General features: G+C 46.0%; 1 protein-coding gene across 1 annotated transcript in view; it reads right to left on the reverse strand.

Annotated features, from left to right (window-relative positions):
• Cdhr3 (cadherin related family member 3) overlaps positions 1 to 20,196 on the reverse strand; it is a 61,796-nt gene that overhangs the window by 14,338 nt on the left and 27,262 nt on the right. The window contains exons 7-12 of the mRNA XM_069996253.1: positions 16,084 to 16,232; positions 12,438 to 12,627; positions 5,675 to 5,846; positions 4,013 to 4,115; positions 2,969 to 3,067; positions 1,309 to 1,535 (exon numbers count right to left, since the gene is read on the reverse strand). Coding sequence (XP_069852354.1) covers positions 1,309 to 1,535; positions 2,969 to 3,067; positions 4,013 to 4,115; positions 5,675 to 5,846; positions 12,438 to 12,627; positions 16,084 to 16,232 — 940 coding nt within the window. The remainder of the gene's footprint in view (positions 1 to 1,308; positions 1,536 to 2,968; positions 3,068 to 4,012; positions 4,116 to 5,674; positions 5,847 to 12,437; positions 12,628 to 16,083; positions 16,233 to 20,196) is intronic.

A 20,196-nucleotide genomic window follows, 5' to 3' on the forward strand; every position in this document is an offset into this window, starting at 1 on the left:
CAAGAGTCCACTTGCCTTTATACATTTACTAATGGAAAGAAGGAAAAGTTATGTCATTGAAGCTATCATGTGGCCCTCATCTATTCTTCCCACTGTCCCCACAGACTAGCTAGGTCTTCATGTGACCCTTAGGTACAACATAGCTTTGAGCCAGCAGCAACAGTGTCTCTGGGAAGCATGTTAGAGATTCCATGCCTCAAGTACCACTTCTACTCAGTGACATTCTGCATGTCACAAGGTTCAGGGGGCATCAAGGGTTTGGAAACAGAATTCTAGGTAGTAGACATCTCTATTGTTTTGATGAGTGTCTCCTCAAAAGCCCATGTGTTAAAGGCTTAGTCCACAGAGGGAGGCTATTGGGACACAGAAGAACCCACAGGAGGTGGTCAGGTAATTGGAAGTGTGCTCCTAAGAGGTTTGTGGGATTTTGGCTTCTTTCTTTTCTTTTCTTTTTTTTTTTCCCATCGCAGGGCTTGAACTGTGGGCTTGGGCACTGTCCCTGTGCTCTTCAGCTCAAGGCGAGTGCTCTACCGCTTGAGCCACAGCACCACTTCCAGTATTCTAGTGTGGAGATAAAAGTCTCATGGACTTTTCTGCCCAGGCTGGCTTTGAACCATGATCCCCAGATCTCAACCTCCTGAGTAGCTAGGATTACAGGCGTGAGCCACTGGCGCCCGGCTTGGGATGTTGGCTTATTTTCAGTCTATTTTCTGGCTGGAGATGTGAGCAGTTGCTCCTGCCGTGATGTGCCACACTCACTAGAGGCCTAAACAAATGGGGCCAATCTAATCATAGACTTGACCCCTACAGATACATGAGCAAAAATTAGGCCTTTTAAACTTCATAATTAGCCTATGTTGGGTATTTCATTATGCTGACTTAAAGCAGACTAACAGCATCATGGCAAGAACTGTTCCATCTGGTGTGTAGGGATATGGGGTGGCGGCATGGCAAAACTGCTCTTTGGGAGGCGATACAGAACCATAGAGTCATATCCATCTCCTGGCAATTTGCCTCTCACTGCCTGTCCAATGTGAAGGCAAAGCAAGATTGAAAGGACCATGGGAGGAGCCTTGTCCCACAACATGGGTTTGTGGGTTCAGCCAATAACCCAGTATTTGGCCATCAATTCCAATACTTCTCCCAGTGACCCACATATTCAGGCTTCAGACACACATGAGAATCTTTCTGTCCTGGGCATCACAACTCATTTCTCTTCACATCTGTAAGACCCCTGCCCATGAGGATTCCTCAACTGGTGTGGCTGAGTGTGTCAGAGACCCAAGCCAATCCAGGTGTCCCACTCACAGTAACTGAGCTTGTGCTCTCGCCATTGGTGGCCTGGATTCCAAGAATATAGCTGGAGGTTGTCTCATAGTCTACTTTGGTGACTAGCTGGAGTTCTCCTGTCCTGGGATTTATCCAAAATATATTCGGGTGCTGGGAGCTGGCTCCTCCGGTGGAGATGGCGTATGAGATGCTCCCCTGGGGGTAGTCTTCGTCAGCTGCCTGAACCTGGCCAATCCTCGTTCTAGCTGGAAAAATAAAGTACCCATGATTAGTCCCGATTGGATGGAGTGGGAGGGAGTGATCTGTTAACAAGTATCCTTACCACCATGGGCAGAAAGAGTGGCTCTTCAAACTCTATGTCTTCTATGTTTAATTTCTCTTAGATTTAAATAATTCTAATGAGTGCCTACTTGTAACTGGCTCTGTGGCCCAAGCAGGGCCACAAGGTGTGAAAGACAATTCTTGGCCTTTACAGAACCTCCAATCATGTTGCCATGGCAAACAATAGTGCAAGGAATACTCACGCACACACATCCATCTCTTAGCACAGTCCTACATATAACTCTCTTGTATTCTTCCAATCTTCTGGAATGAGCATGAATGGCTCTTATAAACAAGATGAAGAAACATTTTTTTAGAAGAATGAATCTACAGAGTGTAACTTTAAAAATACTATTCTATTTTACAAATACTGTTGGTGAGGCTACTGGAGATCTGGCTTGTTTGTTTTATAGATGTTCTTTCTCATAAATTTTTCTCCTTCTGGGCAGATATTTTCTCACTGAATTCTATAGTCCAGCACCAACTGTGTGACCCAGAACAGGTAGTCAAAAATAATTGTAGTGAGATCTATAGATTTACATAACATTCTACTCCTGTTGAAAGTGTTATTCACTAGGTAAGGTGTATAGAATTAAAAGGAATCTCCTCTGGACTCTCTTTTTGTATTTTGTTTTAAAAGTTAATGTCAAGAAATAAAGAGCATCATAAAGAGAGAATAAAATGGAATTGTAGGGGGAGTGTACTGTTTTTTTTTTAACTGTGGAAGAAGTATCTATATCTCAAAGTACCAGCCTGTGGGGAAGTCTGTTGTACTTGAATGTTTATATAGTAGATCACACAGGAGAGCTGACAGAGTTGCATTCAAACAGGAGACATGGGGAGAAACAGAAGCTGGAAGCGGTGAATGTTTTCTTAGTGGGGGAAGTGTCCACCAAAATCAAAGTTTATAAAGAGAGAGAATGAGAGGGGGGGGGAGAGAGTTTCTAGTGAATCCAAGGAGAAGAGACAGAAAAATATGCTTATTTTGTTTTTAGATCAAGGAAATAAAGAAATGGGAAACCTTTACTAATTTTTGACATTTCAATTCTCTGAATGAGCTGGAGACCAGGAGAAAACTTAGGATACAAAAGGACAGGGTTCTGGAATTAGGCAAATAGACAAAGAGGCAATCAGGGGTCCAAAGAAACACGATTTAACCACCGGTTTTCAAAATCCACGTTTTACCTGGAGTTCCATGGCAGCAAGGACAACTTTTTTTAAAAGGTGCAATAAATGCTAATCCACTGTGAATTGTTGCGCAAAACACACTGGAGGCCTCTGACCTTTCACTTCTGTAGGACATGCATTTGGTGTGAGCCCAGAAAGAGCTGTGGTCTGTGTTTTGGCTGTTACTTACCTGGTCTTGTTTCTGACACATTAAATACATAGGATGGGCTAGCAAAGAGGAGAGGAAATTCGTTTTCTGGGCGTGTTAGGACAGAAATGTAGATAGTATCTAAAAATGGAAATGGAAACAAATTTAAATTGTGATCCATACTCATCCATTTGTTTATTCAACATTTTAAAAAAGCATCTTCCAAGTGCAGGCTTTGGGATACAGATGGATCAGATCTGGTGGGTCCTGCCATCAAGGTGTCTAGGGAACCTGGAGGAAGACCTGGGAGCTGAGCTTTGCAAAGTCAGAGGCAACTGGGTAATGTGGAATTGGGGGTAGGAGGGCAATCGTAGGCATGCATAAAAATATCACAGCATAAAACTGCATGATTCACTCAGAAATCTTTCCAACTATTTGTCTAGTTGGAAAAAAGTGGGGCAGGGGGAGCTTGTAGGGAAGGGACAGGAACTGCAGCTAGAGTTAAACAGCAGATAATAAAAGTCCTTGCATGCTAAGTGGGAGTTTGAACTTGAACTTGAAAGCTACAGGACACACTTAAGGAAATGATATAATGGCATCTGCATTTCCTGAAAAGCCACTGAGAGAAATGGAGAAGCTGCACTGGAAAGAATAAGACTAGAGGCAGAAAGACTCTTAAAAGACCCTGGGTCTTTTAAGGGGGTGCCTGGGGCCCCCCTGTAATCCTAACTATTCAGGAGGCTGAGATCTCAGGGTTGTGTTTGAAGCAGCTCACACAGACAAATCTATGAGTCTCATCTCTAATTAACTAGCAAAAAAAAAGCAGAAAGTAGAGGTATGACTTAAGTGGTAGAGCACCAACCTTGAGGGAAAAAGTCAAAGCAAGAGTTCATGCCCTTGAACTCAAGCCCCAGTACTGGCATGCTCTCCTCCCCCCTCCTTCCCCCCCAAAAAAGAGAAAGAGGGGATCCAGCATTAGAGCCCAGTTAGTGGGATGGAGATCAAGCACAATACCATCAACTGCATACACAATTTAACCCTTAATGCTCAGGAGATGCACATGAAATAAGTCAAAATGATACTTGCTTTTGTAGTAAGGAGGGGCCGTATCCTGCACCTGGATCATCACCATGAACTTATTGCCGGCTGCTAGGTTACTTGGGTTTTCATAATCTAGATCACCAATCAACTAGGTTAAAACAGAGATACTAACTTATATGAGCCAAACTGACAAAGACATTTTCACACACCATGAGTGCACATGCAAATTGCCACAATTCTTTTGGAAAGCACTTGTCAATGCATTGAAAGAGCTGTGCACCAACTTACTCAGCAGAACTTACCAGAAGAGAGGCTCTTTGTACAAAGATGCTCATCTAGCACTATTACCCAACAAGCAAAGACCCACCATCTCAAATGTATTGAAGGAAGACAATATTGAACCATTTGATTAGGAGTATTTTCCATTACTTAGCATACTCATGCATACATGTATACATACACAAAATACATGTGCAGAAAAGAGACAGGAAGGATATTATTATTATTATTATTATTATTATTATTATTATTATTATTATTTTGTGCCAGTACTGGCCCTTGAACAAAGTGCCTTGTGTTCATGCTTAGCTTAGGCTGGTATTCTACCGCTTGAGCATTTCTACTTCTAGTGTTTTGCTGGTTAATTGGAGGTAAGAGTCTCAGGGATTGGTTTGAACCTTGTTCCTCAGACCTCAACTTCCTGGGTAGCTAGGATTATAAGTGTGAGACACCAGCATCCAACTAGAAATGGATTTTTTTTATGACACTATAGATAAAGTTGGTAAGAGTCTCTTGGGAATTGAAGGAAGGCTTAGTATAAAAAGAGAAGGCCAGGCCCCGGTAGCTCACACCAGTAATCCTAGCTACTCAGGATGCTGAGATCTGAGGATCGAGGTTCAAAGCCAGCCCAGGCACAGAAAGTCCATGAAACTCTTATCTCCAATAAACCATTAGAAAACTGGAAGTGGCGCTGTGGCTCAAGTGGTAGAACACTGGCATTGAGCTGAAGAGCTGAGGGACAGCGCCCAGGCCCAGAGTTCAGGCCCCATGACTGACAAAAGAAAAAAAAAAGGTGGAGAAGGAGGGGTGGAGTGGGAAGAAGGCTGGCGAGCTGCTTGCCCTCTCTCTTCTCTAAGGCTTATTTCTCCTGAAAATACCCTCAAGATCCTTGCCTTTCCTGTAAGGGTCTCTTGGGAGTTGCCAAGCCCCGCCTTCCATGCCCATCCATCCAACTCTGCATTGTTCCTGGGTATACTTGTGTCGTTTTATACCTTATTGTCTCATTCCCCTTCGAGTCTCTGGTTGGTTCTACGATGCAAAATCTATCAAGACGCATTCGCAGCCCAGGCCCTGCTTTTTCTCCCTCACACCTCATTTGTGGAATGCGCTCTCAAATAAACAAAAGAGCCTGTGCTCCGAGGGCACTAATGCATCTATAAAGGCCCACTAAGCCGCACGCCACTGCGAGCTATGCAAGGAAGAATCCAGTCCTTAGTGCCCCCAGCACAGTGATGTGTAATGAGTGATTTGGGGACATGGGAAAAATAAAGAGCAGGCGAGGACACAGATCCACTATTAAGCTTGTCAGTTACAGTGGCTCTGAGAGGGGGCTACCTTGGAAATGCCTCTCTGTGGGGAGGCAAAGCACTGTGCATGCTGGACCAGCTTCCCCGCTGCCCTTTAATGAGGCCATGACCATAAACTGACCACTATTTTCCCAGAGCCAGCTGGCTCCTGTAAACATCTGCGGCTGCTCCCCACTCCAGATGGCGTGGTGACGTTGAATTTGTTGTTTGGTGCTTCGCTGTCGTCATCAAAGCAGAACTTGTTCAGGTCCAGAAGCAACGTCCCGTTGGCTGCTCTTTCCGTCACCATAATGCTGGGGAAAAGATACAGCTCAATATTTTCCCCCAAGTGGTGACAGAGCGTTACTTCTAACCTGGGCGCTCGACTAGACATTTCTACTTCATTTTCAATTCAAAGCAAGCGCTAGGTTATTGCAGGTCTTCCTACTGGTCTCCCTGATTCTGCTCTTACCTCCTTTCAGACTTTTTTTTTTAACCCAGAGATCTTGATAAAATATTATCAAACATGATCAAATCATGTGTTTGCTCCTAAGCCCCAGTGCTTCCTGGTTGCACTTCCAGGACTAACGGACCTCGAGGCCTGTCATGATGTGCTGTCCATTATCTCTTTGACCTCACCCCCTTCCTCCTTCTCCTGTTCACATTCCTCCTGCCACCAGGGCCTCTTGGTACTTCTTCCACATGCTACCAGGCTCTGGCCCTGGGTCATTACATTTGCTATGGAATGCTTCTTTCACAAATAAACTTTCCCTGCTATAGTTTAGTCCCCAAAAGGCTTGTTCTCTAGGATGGAGCTTTTGGGAGATGGTGGAATCTTTAGGAGGTGTGGCCTAATGGGAAAAAGTTAGGCCATTGGATACACACTTTGCAAGGGATTGAGGGAACTCCACCTTTTTCTTGCTCTCTTTTGCTTCCTGGCCATGAGGGGAATGGTTAATCTCCACTCCATGTTCCCATCATGATGCACTGCCTCACCACAGGCCCAAACAACGGGGCCAACCAAGCATGGAGTGAAACGTTTAAAATATTCTCTCCTTATAAGTTGATTGTCTCGGGTATTTGTTGTAGTGTTGGGAACTTGACTAATTTCAAGTTTTTTTGTTTTTGTTTTTTGTTTTTGTCGGTCGTGGAACCTGAACTCTGGGCCTGGGTGCTGTCCCCTCAGCTCTTCAGCTCAAGGCTAGCGCTCTACCACCTGAGTCACAGCACCACTTCCAGCTTTTTCTGCTTATGTGGTGCTGAGGAATCGAATGCAGGGCCTCATGCATGTGAGGCAAGCACTCTACCACTGAATCACCTTCCCAGCCTAACTTCAAATTCTTATTTCACATTCTTTAGCTTCTAACCCAATGCTCTCATTTCAGTGAGGCTACCCTATCTAAAATATCAGTGACTCCTGTCCTTCACTTCCTCTCCCATTCTGCTCTTTATTTGGAATTCTTAGCATTTGTCATTATCCAACATGCTATATATTTTACTTATATCTCCTGTCTATTGTCTATGTATCCCCTAGAATATAAACTCCACTAGGGCAGAGATCTTTGCTTTGTCCTTTAAATACTCTATACACATTTGTTCAATAAATGAATATAAGAGAAATATCAATTCCACCTCATGCCTGTAGGAGTTCATAGGCTGGTTAGAGAAAAAATCCCTTTGCCTTGCATTGAGAGGTGGATTCTGCATCTCCGAAGCTCTGAAGAATTCCTTGACTTGAGTCCTAGTGGCTTCAATTCATAGAAGGGCCTAACAATAAGCTACTATCATTCATTGAAATGAGGTTTATTATTGGATGAATTTTAGGTTCCTGAAATTGATGTAAGGTCTAGCAAATAATAGGAATGAATAAAGCTACCCCCAAACTCAGAGCATCTGGTTAAGTCCAGCTCAGGATAAGGGACTGAGGAAGACTAACCCCTGTAGGCTTCAACTCAGCAAGGGCCTTAATCATGCCTCTGGGTTTCAGTTTTTCCATCTATAAAATGGGCATAGGTCATGACAGTTAACTTTTGCTACATCACTGAACAGTCTAAAGAACAAGCATTTATTTCTCATCTTAGGACTATCTGAAGTCCTTCTGATTCTGGTTAGACTTGACTGGGCTCCATGATTACTGGCAGCCAGAGACTAGGGGGCCTCATATGGTTGGTTGGGGGGAAGATGGTTGCTGTGTTTCATCCTCCGAGTGGCTGGTCTAGGCTCTTCACAGGGAGTTCCAAAGTAGCAAGGTCCCAAAGTCGAGAGAGAAATCAAGTCTCGATACACATGCCACATGCAATCCCCCATTGTCCCGCATTTGTGAATGTGCCAGCAGCCGAAGTATTCACACCATCAAGCCCAAGTTCCAGTAGTGTCTTGATTGAGGACTAGCAAAGTCCTATCACGAGGGAATAGTACACCTTTGGAGGAATTTGTAGCTGGTTTTTGTTGTTTTTGTTCTCTACTTCAGTCATATTTTGCTTTAGCAGAATTGCTTACAAAAATATATTGTGCCTGCCATGAGAATGTTGAAGACTTTCAATTCAGGATTATAGCTGGAAGCAGGCTGTGGCTGCTGTGCTCTGAAATCCATCACCAGGTTTGAAGCGAAGCTGTGTGCTGATTACTGGGTATGGCAGCCATACTATGGCAAGCTCATTTTATCCTATGACCTCTCATTTTGACTCTAGGTCTCTTTGGTGGTCTTTATTTTGTTGTTGTTTGTTTTTTAGTGGTACTAGGGTTTGAACTCAGCCTTATACTTGCTGGGCAAGTACTCTACCACTTGAGCCATGCCTCCAGTCCTTCAGGTGAATGGATTTTAGGCTGCATGGCCATTTCGAACATTTCAAACCACTTTCTTTCTTCCCTCAGGCCAGACTTTCACCCTAGTCTGATCACACACTCCGTCGCCATCTCAGCCTCATCCAACTCTTTCCTGTTTGCTACCACAGATATTTTTCCCAAATAAAAAGCCTGACATATTTAATCTTGTCTTGGCATCTGGTTTTCAGAACACTCATATAAAAAGAACCCATGTTAAATTCCTTAATCCTACAACCAAATGATGTCTCTATTCCATGGCCTCTCCTAAAGTCAGCTGAGATAAGTTCAGGGCTCAGCAACTGTAAGGTCTAACAGCAAGAATGGTCTTGCGGCTGAGGAGAGCTGGTGGTCTGTTTGCTGGGAAGAAAGCAGGGGTACCCGAATCTCCACCTTGCCTCCTAGCAAAGAGAACATCTGTATTTCAGCAGGCGGGGAGCCTGAGCGGTCTCAGGCTTTGATCCCACATGTAGTAAGTACTTAGAATAGATAACACTTATTAAACACCAGCTGCATGCAGATCATACCGAGCACTTGAAAAGCATGCTCTAATCCCTTCCTCTCCAAGACGCATGCAGCCTTCTTCTCATTTACAGGGGAAGAATAGTTCCTGGTGGTTTCAAGGCCTGTCCGAAAAAGTTACTCCCTGCAGATATGAATTTCTTACTGTGTGTCAGATTCACTATGAGTTTTAAATTTCATCAATGAATATCCATGTCAAGGGCATTTGGGGATTTGGATCTTGAAAACAACTCTGCACACGCGGGTCTGAGCTCTATCTCCAGCCGGGGAACGTTCTATCCTTCTTCCCCCACACTTGCTATTTTTCCCTCGAACCGTGTGACTCGGAAAGCCACTCCCATTCATCCATCAATCCCTGACTCCCAGGGGAGCTGCCCTGGCCCCCATCCATCTGACCACGGACTCCTCCCTAAGCAGAGGTGACTGTGCCCAGCTGCATTCTGAATCCCTTCTCCGCCCCTCGCTCACAAAGAGCTTGCGAAGCGCTTTCAGACAAGCGCCGGACAATTTACAACCCGAGCCGGGGCTGTCTGGGCGCCTCTGATGCCTCCACTGGGGCGCTGGGCTCATTCATCACCAACCTAGGAAGGAAAGCTGCGAGGGGCCTTCGTTACCCAGCGTTGGGGAGCCTTGCAGCAGCCCTGGATGGACAGCAGGGGGCGCGCGCCCCCTCCCGGGCCGCCCTCCGCCCCTCCGCGCGCAGCCGCGCGCGGCCTCCCAAACCACCCCAGCTGCTGGCGCCCAGCCCATCTCTGCTTCTTGCCTGATCGCACAAACTTCAGAAATCAGTATTCAGGGACAGGTGTCGGAGACGGTGGCGGCGCCATTTCTGGGCTTGTTTGTTTGGTTTGGTTTGGTTCTGCGTGGTTGGGCTGGAGAAGGGAGTCAGGAGGACGGTGGTTTGGCAGGGTGGAGCGCTGCTCAGCTCTGCCCGGCAGGTGTGCACGGGAGCCGCGGCGCGCAGGCTGGGCTCCTGCGGGGAGGACCTCTGCCCCGAGGCCTCCCAGGGAGGCAGCAGCTCTGGCCGTGCCCTGCCCCGCATCTTGGCTTTCACAGCATGGCTGACTAAGAGTAGCCCTTACTGGAAAAGCCCAGAGGGAGAGACTTAAGCATTGTTTAGAATTAGCTTCAGTAATAAACACAATTTAGTTCACTTACTGACTTAGTATGGGCCCTTTAGGGCTGATTTGGAGAGATCAAGAGCAGGTTTGGTATGGGCTTGCCTGGGTACTCCAGGACATTCGAAATGTGATTTCACCAGCTAATATGGAACACAAGTCTGAAAGCTATCCTCACAGCACCTCAGGGGTGCTGCACCACAGGAAGCCAGACTATGTATGCCATGAGCAGAGATGCTCCAAAGGCAGGGAGGCAAGACAGCACAGTTCCTCTCCAGGAGGCGAGACTCAAGACTCCTACTTCTTACTCCTAGCCTCGACCTCTCAGGACAGGGCAGCAAGGAAGGGCAAGAAAGCTCAGAAGGGTAGAACAAAAAGAGGAATTCCCCAGGGTGCGCTGGGACCACCCAAGAGTGCTGTAGATTATTCAGATAAAGGGTAAGTGTGACTCTGCACATCATCTCTAGCCCATCTCGAGGGTCTAGACTTCTCTTTACAGGAGGCGGGCTCAGTTTACGCATGTAGTAGTGTGGCAATCAGAGTCCTAGCTCCCAGGGCCAGCCATCCCTACTCATCTGAGAGACCCTGAGGTATGGGAATGCTTAGGTTGGGATAGGAACCTATCACATGTGCTGGCCTGTGACTGAGCGTATGAGGGTCTCAGCCGGAACAGGTGGCAAATTAGGATAATTCTGGGATGTTTAGTAAACGAGTTATGACAAAGGTACACACGGGGGATATGGAAATATAAAGGGATGGTACAGTACCTCAGGGCTAATGAGACCGGAGCATCCTTACTACATCTAAACCAAAGGGGCCAGTGGGGGAAGCAGTTGCTGATAATGGCAGCAGGAACAGAGTGCTGCGTGCAGACAGCTGCCTTGTAAGAACTGAGCCGTTCAGCAGGTGGAAGTGTGCATGCAGCTGACACCGAAGGAGGCATGGGGTAAATACCCAGATGTACTCTTCCCTCTTATTAGGCCCCCACTGGCTAACACTGGAGGCCAAGGGAGCCATTTGGTACCTGTACCAGTCAGCTTCCTCGGCACAGGACAGAGCCAAGAATGGATCTGAAGGGTGGATCTGGAATGTGTCCCAAAGCAAATACAAATGTCCTGATGTCAGACTAAAGCCATGTCTATTTCCTACACCATGATGGCCATGTCCATTGAGAAAATAAGGAAATATTCACAAGCACAGTAAGAACTTACTTTGTTATTGCTTACCCAGACAGTCTTTACCTAAAGGCCTTTATCCTTTTATTTTATTTTTCCAGTAGTGGCCCTGAGGCTTGAACTCAGTGCCTGGTATTGTCCCTGAGCTTTTATGCCCGAGGTTAGTGCTCTACCACTTGAACCACAGCTCTACTTACAGCTTTTTTAGTAGCTAATCAGAGATAAGAGTTTCATAGGCTTTCCTGCCTGGGTTGGCTTTGAACTGCAATCCTCAGATCTCAGCCTCCTGAGTTGCTAAAATTTTAAGCAGGAGTCACTGGTGCCCAGCAAGGCCTTTGTCTTTTATGTGGCCATACTATGTATTGAGTCTGTGTCCAAAACCAGTCAAGGGTAAACTAAGAAGACTCACCCAATGGAGATGAGATCTAGTCTTCAGATTGGGTAATCTCTTTGCAAAGGTCACACTGCTAAGGCACCCACTCCCCAGCCCACCCCCACTATCACAGAACGATTGCCTTGAACTCCAGAAAAACAGTGACTGGCTGATTTGGAAACCAGGAAATACCTAACCCTGTGCCCCCCCCCCCGTTTTTTTAACCAAATAGCTATATTAACCCAGCCATAAAAAGCCATATTAACCCAGAATCACAAAGGCTTCTATTTTTAAGTAACCATGAATAGATAAGAGACAAAGAACAAGTCACAATATTCAAAATAACTCAGCAACCACCTGTATCTACATTTCCCCCTTTTGCTTAGATGCAATTAAGTTAGTTGTACACAGTGAATTAGATGATTTGTTTCATTTTACGTTAAGTGCTTCATGTGTTTTATTCCTATTACTATGATGCATTTCTTTGGGAGTTTTCAGTTACTAATTCTAAGTCTCAAGTATCTATTAGAACTGCTAACAAACAGTACTAGCTTGGCGCTGGTGGCAATAAATAAAGACAAGGCACAGTCCTGAGAGGGCCTAACAAGTCTCTGTGGTACTTTCCACCAACCAAGCAAAATAACTCTTAACAGACTGAGACAGTAGAGAAGGAAAAGAAGAGGGGAAAAAAGAAAGAGGGCATGGATCAGGAACAATGATCCACAGAAAAATCCATGACAAAAATTGGACAGTGCCCATCTACTGAGCTCAGTGAAGCCATTTTGTCAATTCCCATATTTCTTCAGTTCTTCCTGAGAATGTACCACACAAGCCAAAGGATCAAGGACCAGCCAAGAACTGTGGGATCCAGCATCTGTTTCCAAATGTGATTACCTGAAGATGAACTTTGTGCATGCAACAGGGTTGTCATTGATGTCTTCCACAGTGAAGGTTATCTGGATACGGTTCTCCTGGCCCCCGGAAGGTCTGTCCCTTACCAGAACCTCCAGAGAAATGGCCGGATTCTGTCTTAATTCACCTGCATCTCGGTCTATCCGCTGAGCCACTTGGATCGAACCAGTCACTAAAGGGCAAAGGTGAAAATGTGATCTTCTGAAAACAAAGAGTCAAAAGGTATAAAGAAACTTGGAGAAAACTGGGAAAACCATCCTAATACTAGAACTGGTGTATGCAAATGCATCTCTATGTAAATGTATCCTTTTAGTGAATTCATATTGAGTTCCTCCTATATTTGACATTTATTGGAGTATTTGGTATAATCCTTCTAGAGTTTTTTTTTTCTTTTTCTTTTTCTTTTTTTTTTTTTTTGGGTGGGGGAGAGGGGTTCAGTCGTGGGGCCTGAACTCTGGGCCTGGGCACTGTCCCTCAGCTCTTCAGCTCAAAGCTAGCATTCTACCACTTGAGCCACAGCCCCACTTGCGGCTTTTTTCTTTTTGCTTATGTGGTGCTGAGGAATCGAACCCAGGGCTTCATGCATGCAAGGCAAGCGCTTTACCACTGAGTCACCTTCCCAGCCCTAGAGGTTTTTCATCCTAGTCTTCAGGGTTGGGCCGCTGGCCACAGCCCTTGCCCACAGTTGATAGCTGACTCCAGCTTGATGCACTGGAGAATTTGTAACTGAGAAACATGCATGGAGAATCAGGTGCGTTAAGAGCAGAGCTGCAGGTGCAAGGCCTCTGTGTCCCTGGAGCAGCTGACACACTTCCTGGCCAGCTGACTCTTTTTTCTTGCTTGCTTGCTTGCTTCTTTTGTCAGTCATCAGTCATAGGGCTTGAACTCAGGACCTGGATGCTGTTCCTGAGCTTTTTCACTCAAGGCTAGCACTCTACCACTTTGAGCTATGGCTCCACTACTTGGTTTTCTGGTGTTTAATTGGAGATAAAAGTCTCACAAACTTTCCTGTCCTGGCTGACTTTGAACCACAATCCTCAGATCCTCAATCCTCACAATCCTCAGCCTCCTAGGTAGCTAGGATTACAGGCATGAGCCACCTGGGCCTGTCATGACTTTCTTTTTTAGTTTAGTTTGTCTCTATTGCTGTTACTGTGTCCTGATCCATTGACTCCTTTGTTTGTTTGTTTGCCCTTTTTCCTGTTGCTTAGAACCAGAAATAAGCCAAATAACTAAAATGCTAACAAGAGAAGTCCAAAATACACTCATTACAAGTTCAACTTTACAATATTCAAGTGAACAAATTCTCAGCCAACAATTGTCCATTCCTTCCATGTGCTGAGCCAAGCCCTCAAGGTCAAGGCACTGGGACGTTTTTAGAGGCTGAGCGCTGGTCTCTCTCGCCATGCAGCATGCCTTGCCCTAAAGCCTATGGAGCTGCACAGTGTTTCTCTGGGATTGTTCAAGGCTGGCCTGCACAGAATCATGTAAAGCAAAGTCTTTCAGGGCAAGGTGATATGGATGTATGATATGGTCCAGTGTGGCCCAGGCTAAGAGCACGGGCTTGGAAGTCAGCCGGCTTAGCACAGATTCTGTGCTTCCAAACCCATGACCTTGGACAAGTCACTTAGCCTGTTTGCATTTATCCCCAAGCTTCGGTTTCCACTTCTGTGGACTGTGGGTTGTGTTCGTTGGTTGGGCTGTGTTGAGTACTTGAGATACTTACAGATCACTTGGCACAGTGCCTGGGATGGAAAGCCCCATACACTACTGTTTAACACTTGAAACAGGGCCAGTCTGAATAGAGATGTGCTTTAAGCATAAAATACATGAGAAACTGCCAAGATTTAGCACCAAAGAAAATAATGTGAACCATCTTAATATCTTTAAAAGATGGATTCTATGTTGAAATGATATTTTGTATCATAACTGTAATTTCACTGTTTTCTTTTTCAAATGTGACCACTAGAAATTTTGCCACTACGTATTTATTTTCATTCAGTTTCAGCAATGCTACAGATCCTGTCTTCCAAAGAGGTGTCTTAAAGTAGAAACACCCATGCCAGGCACTGGTGGCTAACATGTGTAATCCTGGCTACTCAAGAGACTGAGATCTGAAGACCGCGGTTCAAAGCCAGCCCAGGCAGGAAAGTCCATGAGATTCTCATCTCCAATTAACCACCAGAAAACCAGAAGTGGCGCTGTGGCACAAGTGGTAGAGCACTCACCTTGAGCTGAAGAGCTCAGGGACAGCACCCAGGCCCAGAGTACAAGCCCCATGACTGACAAAAAAAAAAAGAAAAGAAAAGAAAAGAAAGAAAAAGAAAAGAAAGAAAATGAATGAATGAAAGAAAGAAAGAAAGAAAGAAAGAAAGAAAGAAAGAAAGAAAGAAAGAAAGAAAGAAAGACTCTACCTATGCCCAGAAGAAAGCTGCATCCTCATCCTGGAAGCTAAATACAGCTAGATTATACTTTTTTGCTCCACAATTCACTATTCCTTTCTTCAACAAATGTAGCATAAAATATATTACCCCACCCATACTGGGTTTTGAATTCAGGGCTGTTAGCAAGTGCTTTACTTATTGAATACTCCCCTAGCTCTTTTTGCTTTAGTATCACTTTTGCCCTGGTCCAGCCTAGGACCACAATCTTCCTACCTCTGCCATCTGTGTAGCTGGGATTATAGGTATGAATCATCATGCCCAATCTTCATTGTACCTTGAATATTCATTTCTGAAGTCTCCATGTCACATAAAATTCATAGATCTGTATTTTTTGTTAATCTATTTTTGTTTTGTTTTAGGTGGTACTAGAATTTGAACTCACAGCCTTGAAACTTGCTAAGCAAGTGCTCTACCAATTCAGTTATGCCTCTGTCTGTTTTGTGTTAGTTTTTATGTTGTTGTTGTTTTTTGTCCAGTCATGGGGCCTGAACTCTAGGCCTAGGCTCTGTCTCTTAGCTCTTCAGCTCAAGGCTAGTACTCTACCACGTGAGCCACTCTGCCACTTCTGTCTTTTTCTGCTTATGTGGTTCTGAGGAATTGAACCCACGGCCACATGCATGCGAGGCAAGCGCTCTACCACTGAGCCACCTTCCCAGCCTGTGTTAGTATATATGAAGTCTCAAGTTTTTGCTCAGGGCTAGCCTGGACTATGATCTTCCTATTTATATTTCTTATATAAGTGGGATGACAGACATGAACTACCTACCATGCCTGGCTTTTATTAGTTGAGATGAGGTTTTGTGGACTTCCGACCCAAGCTGGCCTTGAACCACTGTCCTCTTGTTCTCTGCCTCCTGTAGCTAGGATTATAGGCATCAGCCACTGTACCTGGCTTGATCTACTTTTTATAGGTATCAATAGATTTTAAAGGTCTCTACCCTAATCCTGATGGGGAATGAGAACAGAAACTTCTTCCCCTCTACAAAGGTGAAGGCTGACCCAGCCATCCACCATGGCTCCTGTTCACCTTCTACATCCCCATATTAGCAGCCTTTATACATCTATTTTCCTGGTAACCAAGGATGAGCCTAGACAGAAAGATGGGCCCCCAGCCGGAGATGGATCCAAACAATCCAATTGGCTGGCTTGGAGGGTGCACTTAAGGATGGCTGTGTGTGACTCACACTGGTTTATCACAAAGTAGTTGCAGGTGGTAGTGATGCTGTAGAGGAGGCGGCCGGGAAAGCCTGCATCATCAGGATCCTCTGCTGTGATATTGGCCACGATGGTTCCTGGGCTCAGCTCCTCCGGAATGGAGTAAACTCTCCTTGTGCTGGAACATAAACACAGTAGGCACAGCTAATTTGCAGGGGCAGGGGAGGGTGCAATCTGGGCAGTGGATATTTTGGTGAGTGTTAAATATAGCACTGAGCTGTTGAAGTTGCATTCACATTCCTGGAGGAGCACAGGGCCACCAAGAGGAGGGATGCCTGGCTTTTGTGTTTCCAAAGACCACCTCCTTGCGGACACAAAGGCAGTGCCAGGCAATTATCACAGGGCACCGGTCTCTCCCTCTATGTACGCCTGCCTGGCACCATTTCAGATGGGCCTTGGCAATAGCGTTGCTCAAAATAAGATAGTTGGCATATCAGCTATCTTTTCTCCTTCTCCCAATTTTGGCACAAGAAGGTGCCTGGATTCTTTTTTAGAACTCCACCTGGATTTAATGTCCAGTGCTGCAGGCTTCCTTCCCTGTGCCTGGCCCCCACCCCACACATCCAGCAGAAGCCAGGACCGTTCTCTGTTCTAGCAGTTTTGCTCACTTTTCATTGCTTCCTCGTCTTTTTTTTTTTTAACTTACTTTATTTTTGCCTGAGGATAGATGATTAGGCATGAACTGCTAGATCTGTGCAGTCCCTTCCCCTGCAGCAGACAAGGTGAGAGCACTGTGCTCCCAAGGCCAGGGCCAACCACATCACCCCCAATCACCCGCTGGCCCACCTTCCTCACACCTCCCATGCCTCTGGAGAAAACCCTGAAGACAGGCTGGGAGGTGGGAGTCTACACCTATGATGAATTGAGTAAGTGTGAAGGTAGCAAGAGGGACTTGTTTCTAAAATCTTGTTTTGCAGGAAGTCCCTTAGCTGAGCAAACTCTTTTCCTTGTCGGCAAATAGTTATCTGTCACTTCCTAGTAGCCTAAGCTGGCACTTCCCACCTGATGTTTCTTTAAGGGATCCAAATGGCTGCATTCAGGTTGGGGCTTGCATTGTTCCTCTAGCTCTATCCACCACTCCTAGCCAGTAGCTAGAGAGCCTCCAGCTAGAGTCATGAGCATGCAGAGAAGGCTACATCTGGGCTCTCACTCTGTCCCATGCCAAGCTGGGCGCTGGTGGGCTTACACCTGTTAACGTAGTTACTCAGGGCTGAGATCTGAGGATCATAGTTCAAAGCCAGCCCAGGCAGAAAAGTCCCCGTGAGATTCTTATCTCCAATCAACCACTCAAAAAAACAGAAGTGGAGCTGTGGCTCCATTGGTAGAGCACTAGCCTTGAGCACAAAGAGGCTCAGGGACAGTGCCCAGGCCATGAGTTCAAGCCCCACAACAGACAAAAAAATACAAACAAACAGCTCCCTGGATCCTGAGGGCAACCTGTTGGACACACTCTATCACTGGGAGCAGTCTCTCTCTCTCTCTCTCTCTCTCCTCTCTCTTTCTCTCTCTCTCTCTCTCTCTCTCTCTCTCTCTCTCTCTCTCTCTCTCTCTCTCTCTCTCTCTTCTCTCTCTCTCTCTCTCTCTCTCTCTCTCTCTCTCTCTTTCTCTTTCTCTCTCATGCTGATAATGGGGCTTGAACTTAGGGCCTGGGTGCTGTCCTTTTGCCTTTTCACTCAAACCTGGCACTCTACCACTTGAGCCACAGCTCCACTTCCAGCTTTTTGATGGTTAATTGGAGATAAGAGCCTTATAGACTTCCCTGCTCAGGGTGGCTTTGAATAATGATCCTCAGATCTCAGTCTCCTAAAGCTAAGATTACAGTTGTGAGCCACAGGTGCCTAGCAAAGGAGAAGTAATGTTATTCAGCGCAAAGGGTCACTCCCATGCTCTGGGTCTTGCTGTCCCACTGAGCAGGCCCTTTTGTGTTTTCACTTTCCTGTTCAGCAGGACTGTGACACTGACCACTGATGAGTTAAAGAGTATCACAGATAGGAGGCAGGGGAAGCAAAGGCCCTAACTAGAGCCAGAGGAAAGAGGCAGACAGCCCTGTCTCTATGGCCTTGTAAGGCCAGCCAAGGCCTTTGTCCGTTCTGTGAGAGCCCATATCTAACGTGGGATGCTTTTGCTTTACCAGACCCTGGGAGTGGTCTGTTAACTTGCAACAAGGGAATCATAAAGATGCCCTGTTACCCAAACACAGCCTTGTTCTGGCCCTCCTGGCTACTGCCAGTCCAACCAGCACCAGTGTTACCAGGAAGCCCCTTAAAATGCAGGCCCCAGGCCCACCCCCTCACCCCAGGCCCCAGAAGAGGAGCTATGTGTTCACATATGTCCAGGGATTTACACACCTTTATAAGACAGTACAATAGATGACCACTACAGACTTAGGTCTCTCTAGCACAGACAGGGGACACTTTGGGAGCAAATCCTTTCCTTCCACCTTCTGCTCTTCCTTCTAGGAAGTACTTCCCAGTGTGGGGGGGGGGAGATTATCTGGGCACATTTTTGGATGTTATAACTTGGGGATATCATGCTATCATGCTCTTGGGACACCAATGATGCCAGAGAGCTGCTAAACATCTATAATGCAGTGGACTGCCTTCCACAAAGCAGTCTCTGGTTCCAAACGTCAGCGGAGTGCTCTTTCATTCTGCTCTGAAGGCTCCTGCTGTCTGTACTGTGGCTCCAGGAAGCCAGGTGCCTGGGAAGGGGACCGCTCAAGCTACCAATGATGACACAGCTCCTCAGCTCAACCAAGCTCCCTTTGGCTGTCCTGATAACAAGTGTGGCAAAAGAGAAAAGCTATGGTCTATTTGAGTTGGAGATCCAAGATGCGGGACTAGATAAAATAGTGTTCAGCAGCTGGAGCCAATGGCTCACACCTATAATCCTAGCTACCCAGGAGGGTGAGATCTGAGGATTGAGGTTCCAAAGCAGAAAAGGCACTTATCTCCCAATTAACCATGAAAAAGCCAGAAATGGAGCTATGATTTAAGTTAAAAAGCTAACAGTCAGAGCTCAGACCCTGAGTTCAAGGCCCCGTAGGCAAAAGCATGTGCGCATGCACACACGCGCACACACGCGCGCGCGCACACACACACACACACACACACACACGCACACTTTGTTCAGACATAAAGGTCTGACAAAATTAAGATTAACCCAAAGTACATGTAATGAAGCTGATTTCATTCGCATTCCTGCTCCCTCTAGCTCCCTATTTTCCCCATCACCCCTGATCAGAGCCCAGACGAAGACTAAATGGGGAGCCAAGGGTGACACTCACAGGCAAAGGTAGGAAAGCTGGTTGACTAAGATGGCTGTATCCCTATGAGTGAGTCTTCGGTAAGGGCCTAAAGTATGCCAGTACTGCCAGGCACCAGCAAAATGGGGGCTCTGACCAAATGCAAAGAAAATGAGCAAGACCTAGCCACTAACACCTGAAGTAAAGTGTGCTGAGAAAATAGCAAGCAGTGACTCACACGAAGGGTATGTCAGGTACTGTTCATCATAAAGCACTCACCTGTAATAATGACAGAGTCCCAGTGTAAGCGACAAGCGTCCACAAAGCACTCAGACATCTGTCACCACCCAGGGATGAAAGAGTGAGACATTTCAACCACCAAAATGGCACTGGCTGTGTGTGTGCGCGGGTGCAAGGGCTTAAGCAGTAGGAGAGAGAGAACGGCTGTTTCTGCATCTTCTATTGCTGTGTCACAACCAGTCAGCTTGAATCGGCCCAAGAATTTAATTTTCTGATCCTGAATTAAATGATTTCTAGTTGGTGCTAGCACTGGCTCATGGGGGAGGGGGAGAGGGGAAGATGAGAACTCCAAGGGAATTATGCAAGCTGGTAACATAGCACCTAGTCTGACCTGGTGGAGCCTTGGAAACCATGGACAGCTGAGGAAGAAGCCTAAAACTGAACAGCCTGGACAGAGTCATGGAGCATCCTGCCCTAAGTCCCCTTTCCAGAGTGAAGGCTCCTACAGACACACCCTGGCCACCCTCTATGGAACACTGTCAAGTTATTAAAAAAAAAAGTCAGTCATGACACACAGACAGACATGAACACAGACAGT

The sequence above is a fragment of the Dipodomys merriami genome, unplaced genomic scaffold (assembly GCF_024711535.1).
Source record: "Dipodomys merriami isolate MVZ:Mamm:240054 unplaced genomic scaffold, mDipMer1.0.p SCAF_5, whole genome shotgun sequence".
NCBI lineage: Eukaryota > Metazoa > Chordata > Mammalia > Rodentia > Heteromyidae > Dipodomys > Dipodomys merriami.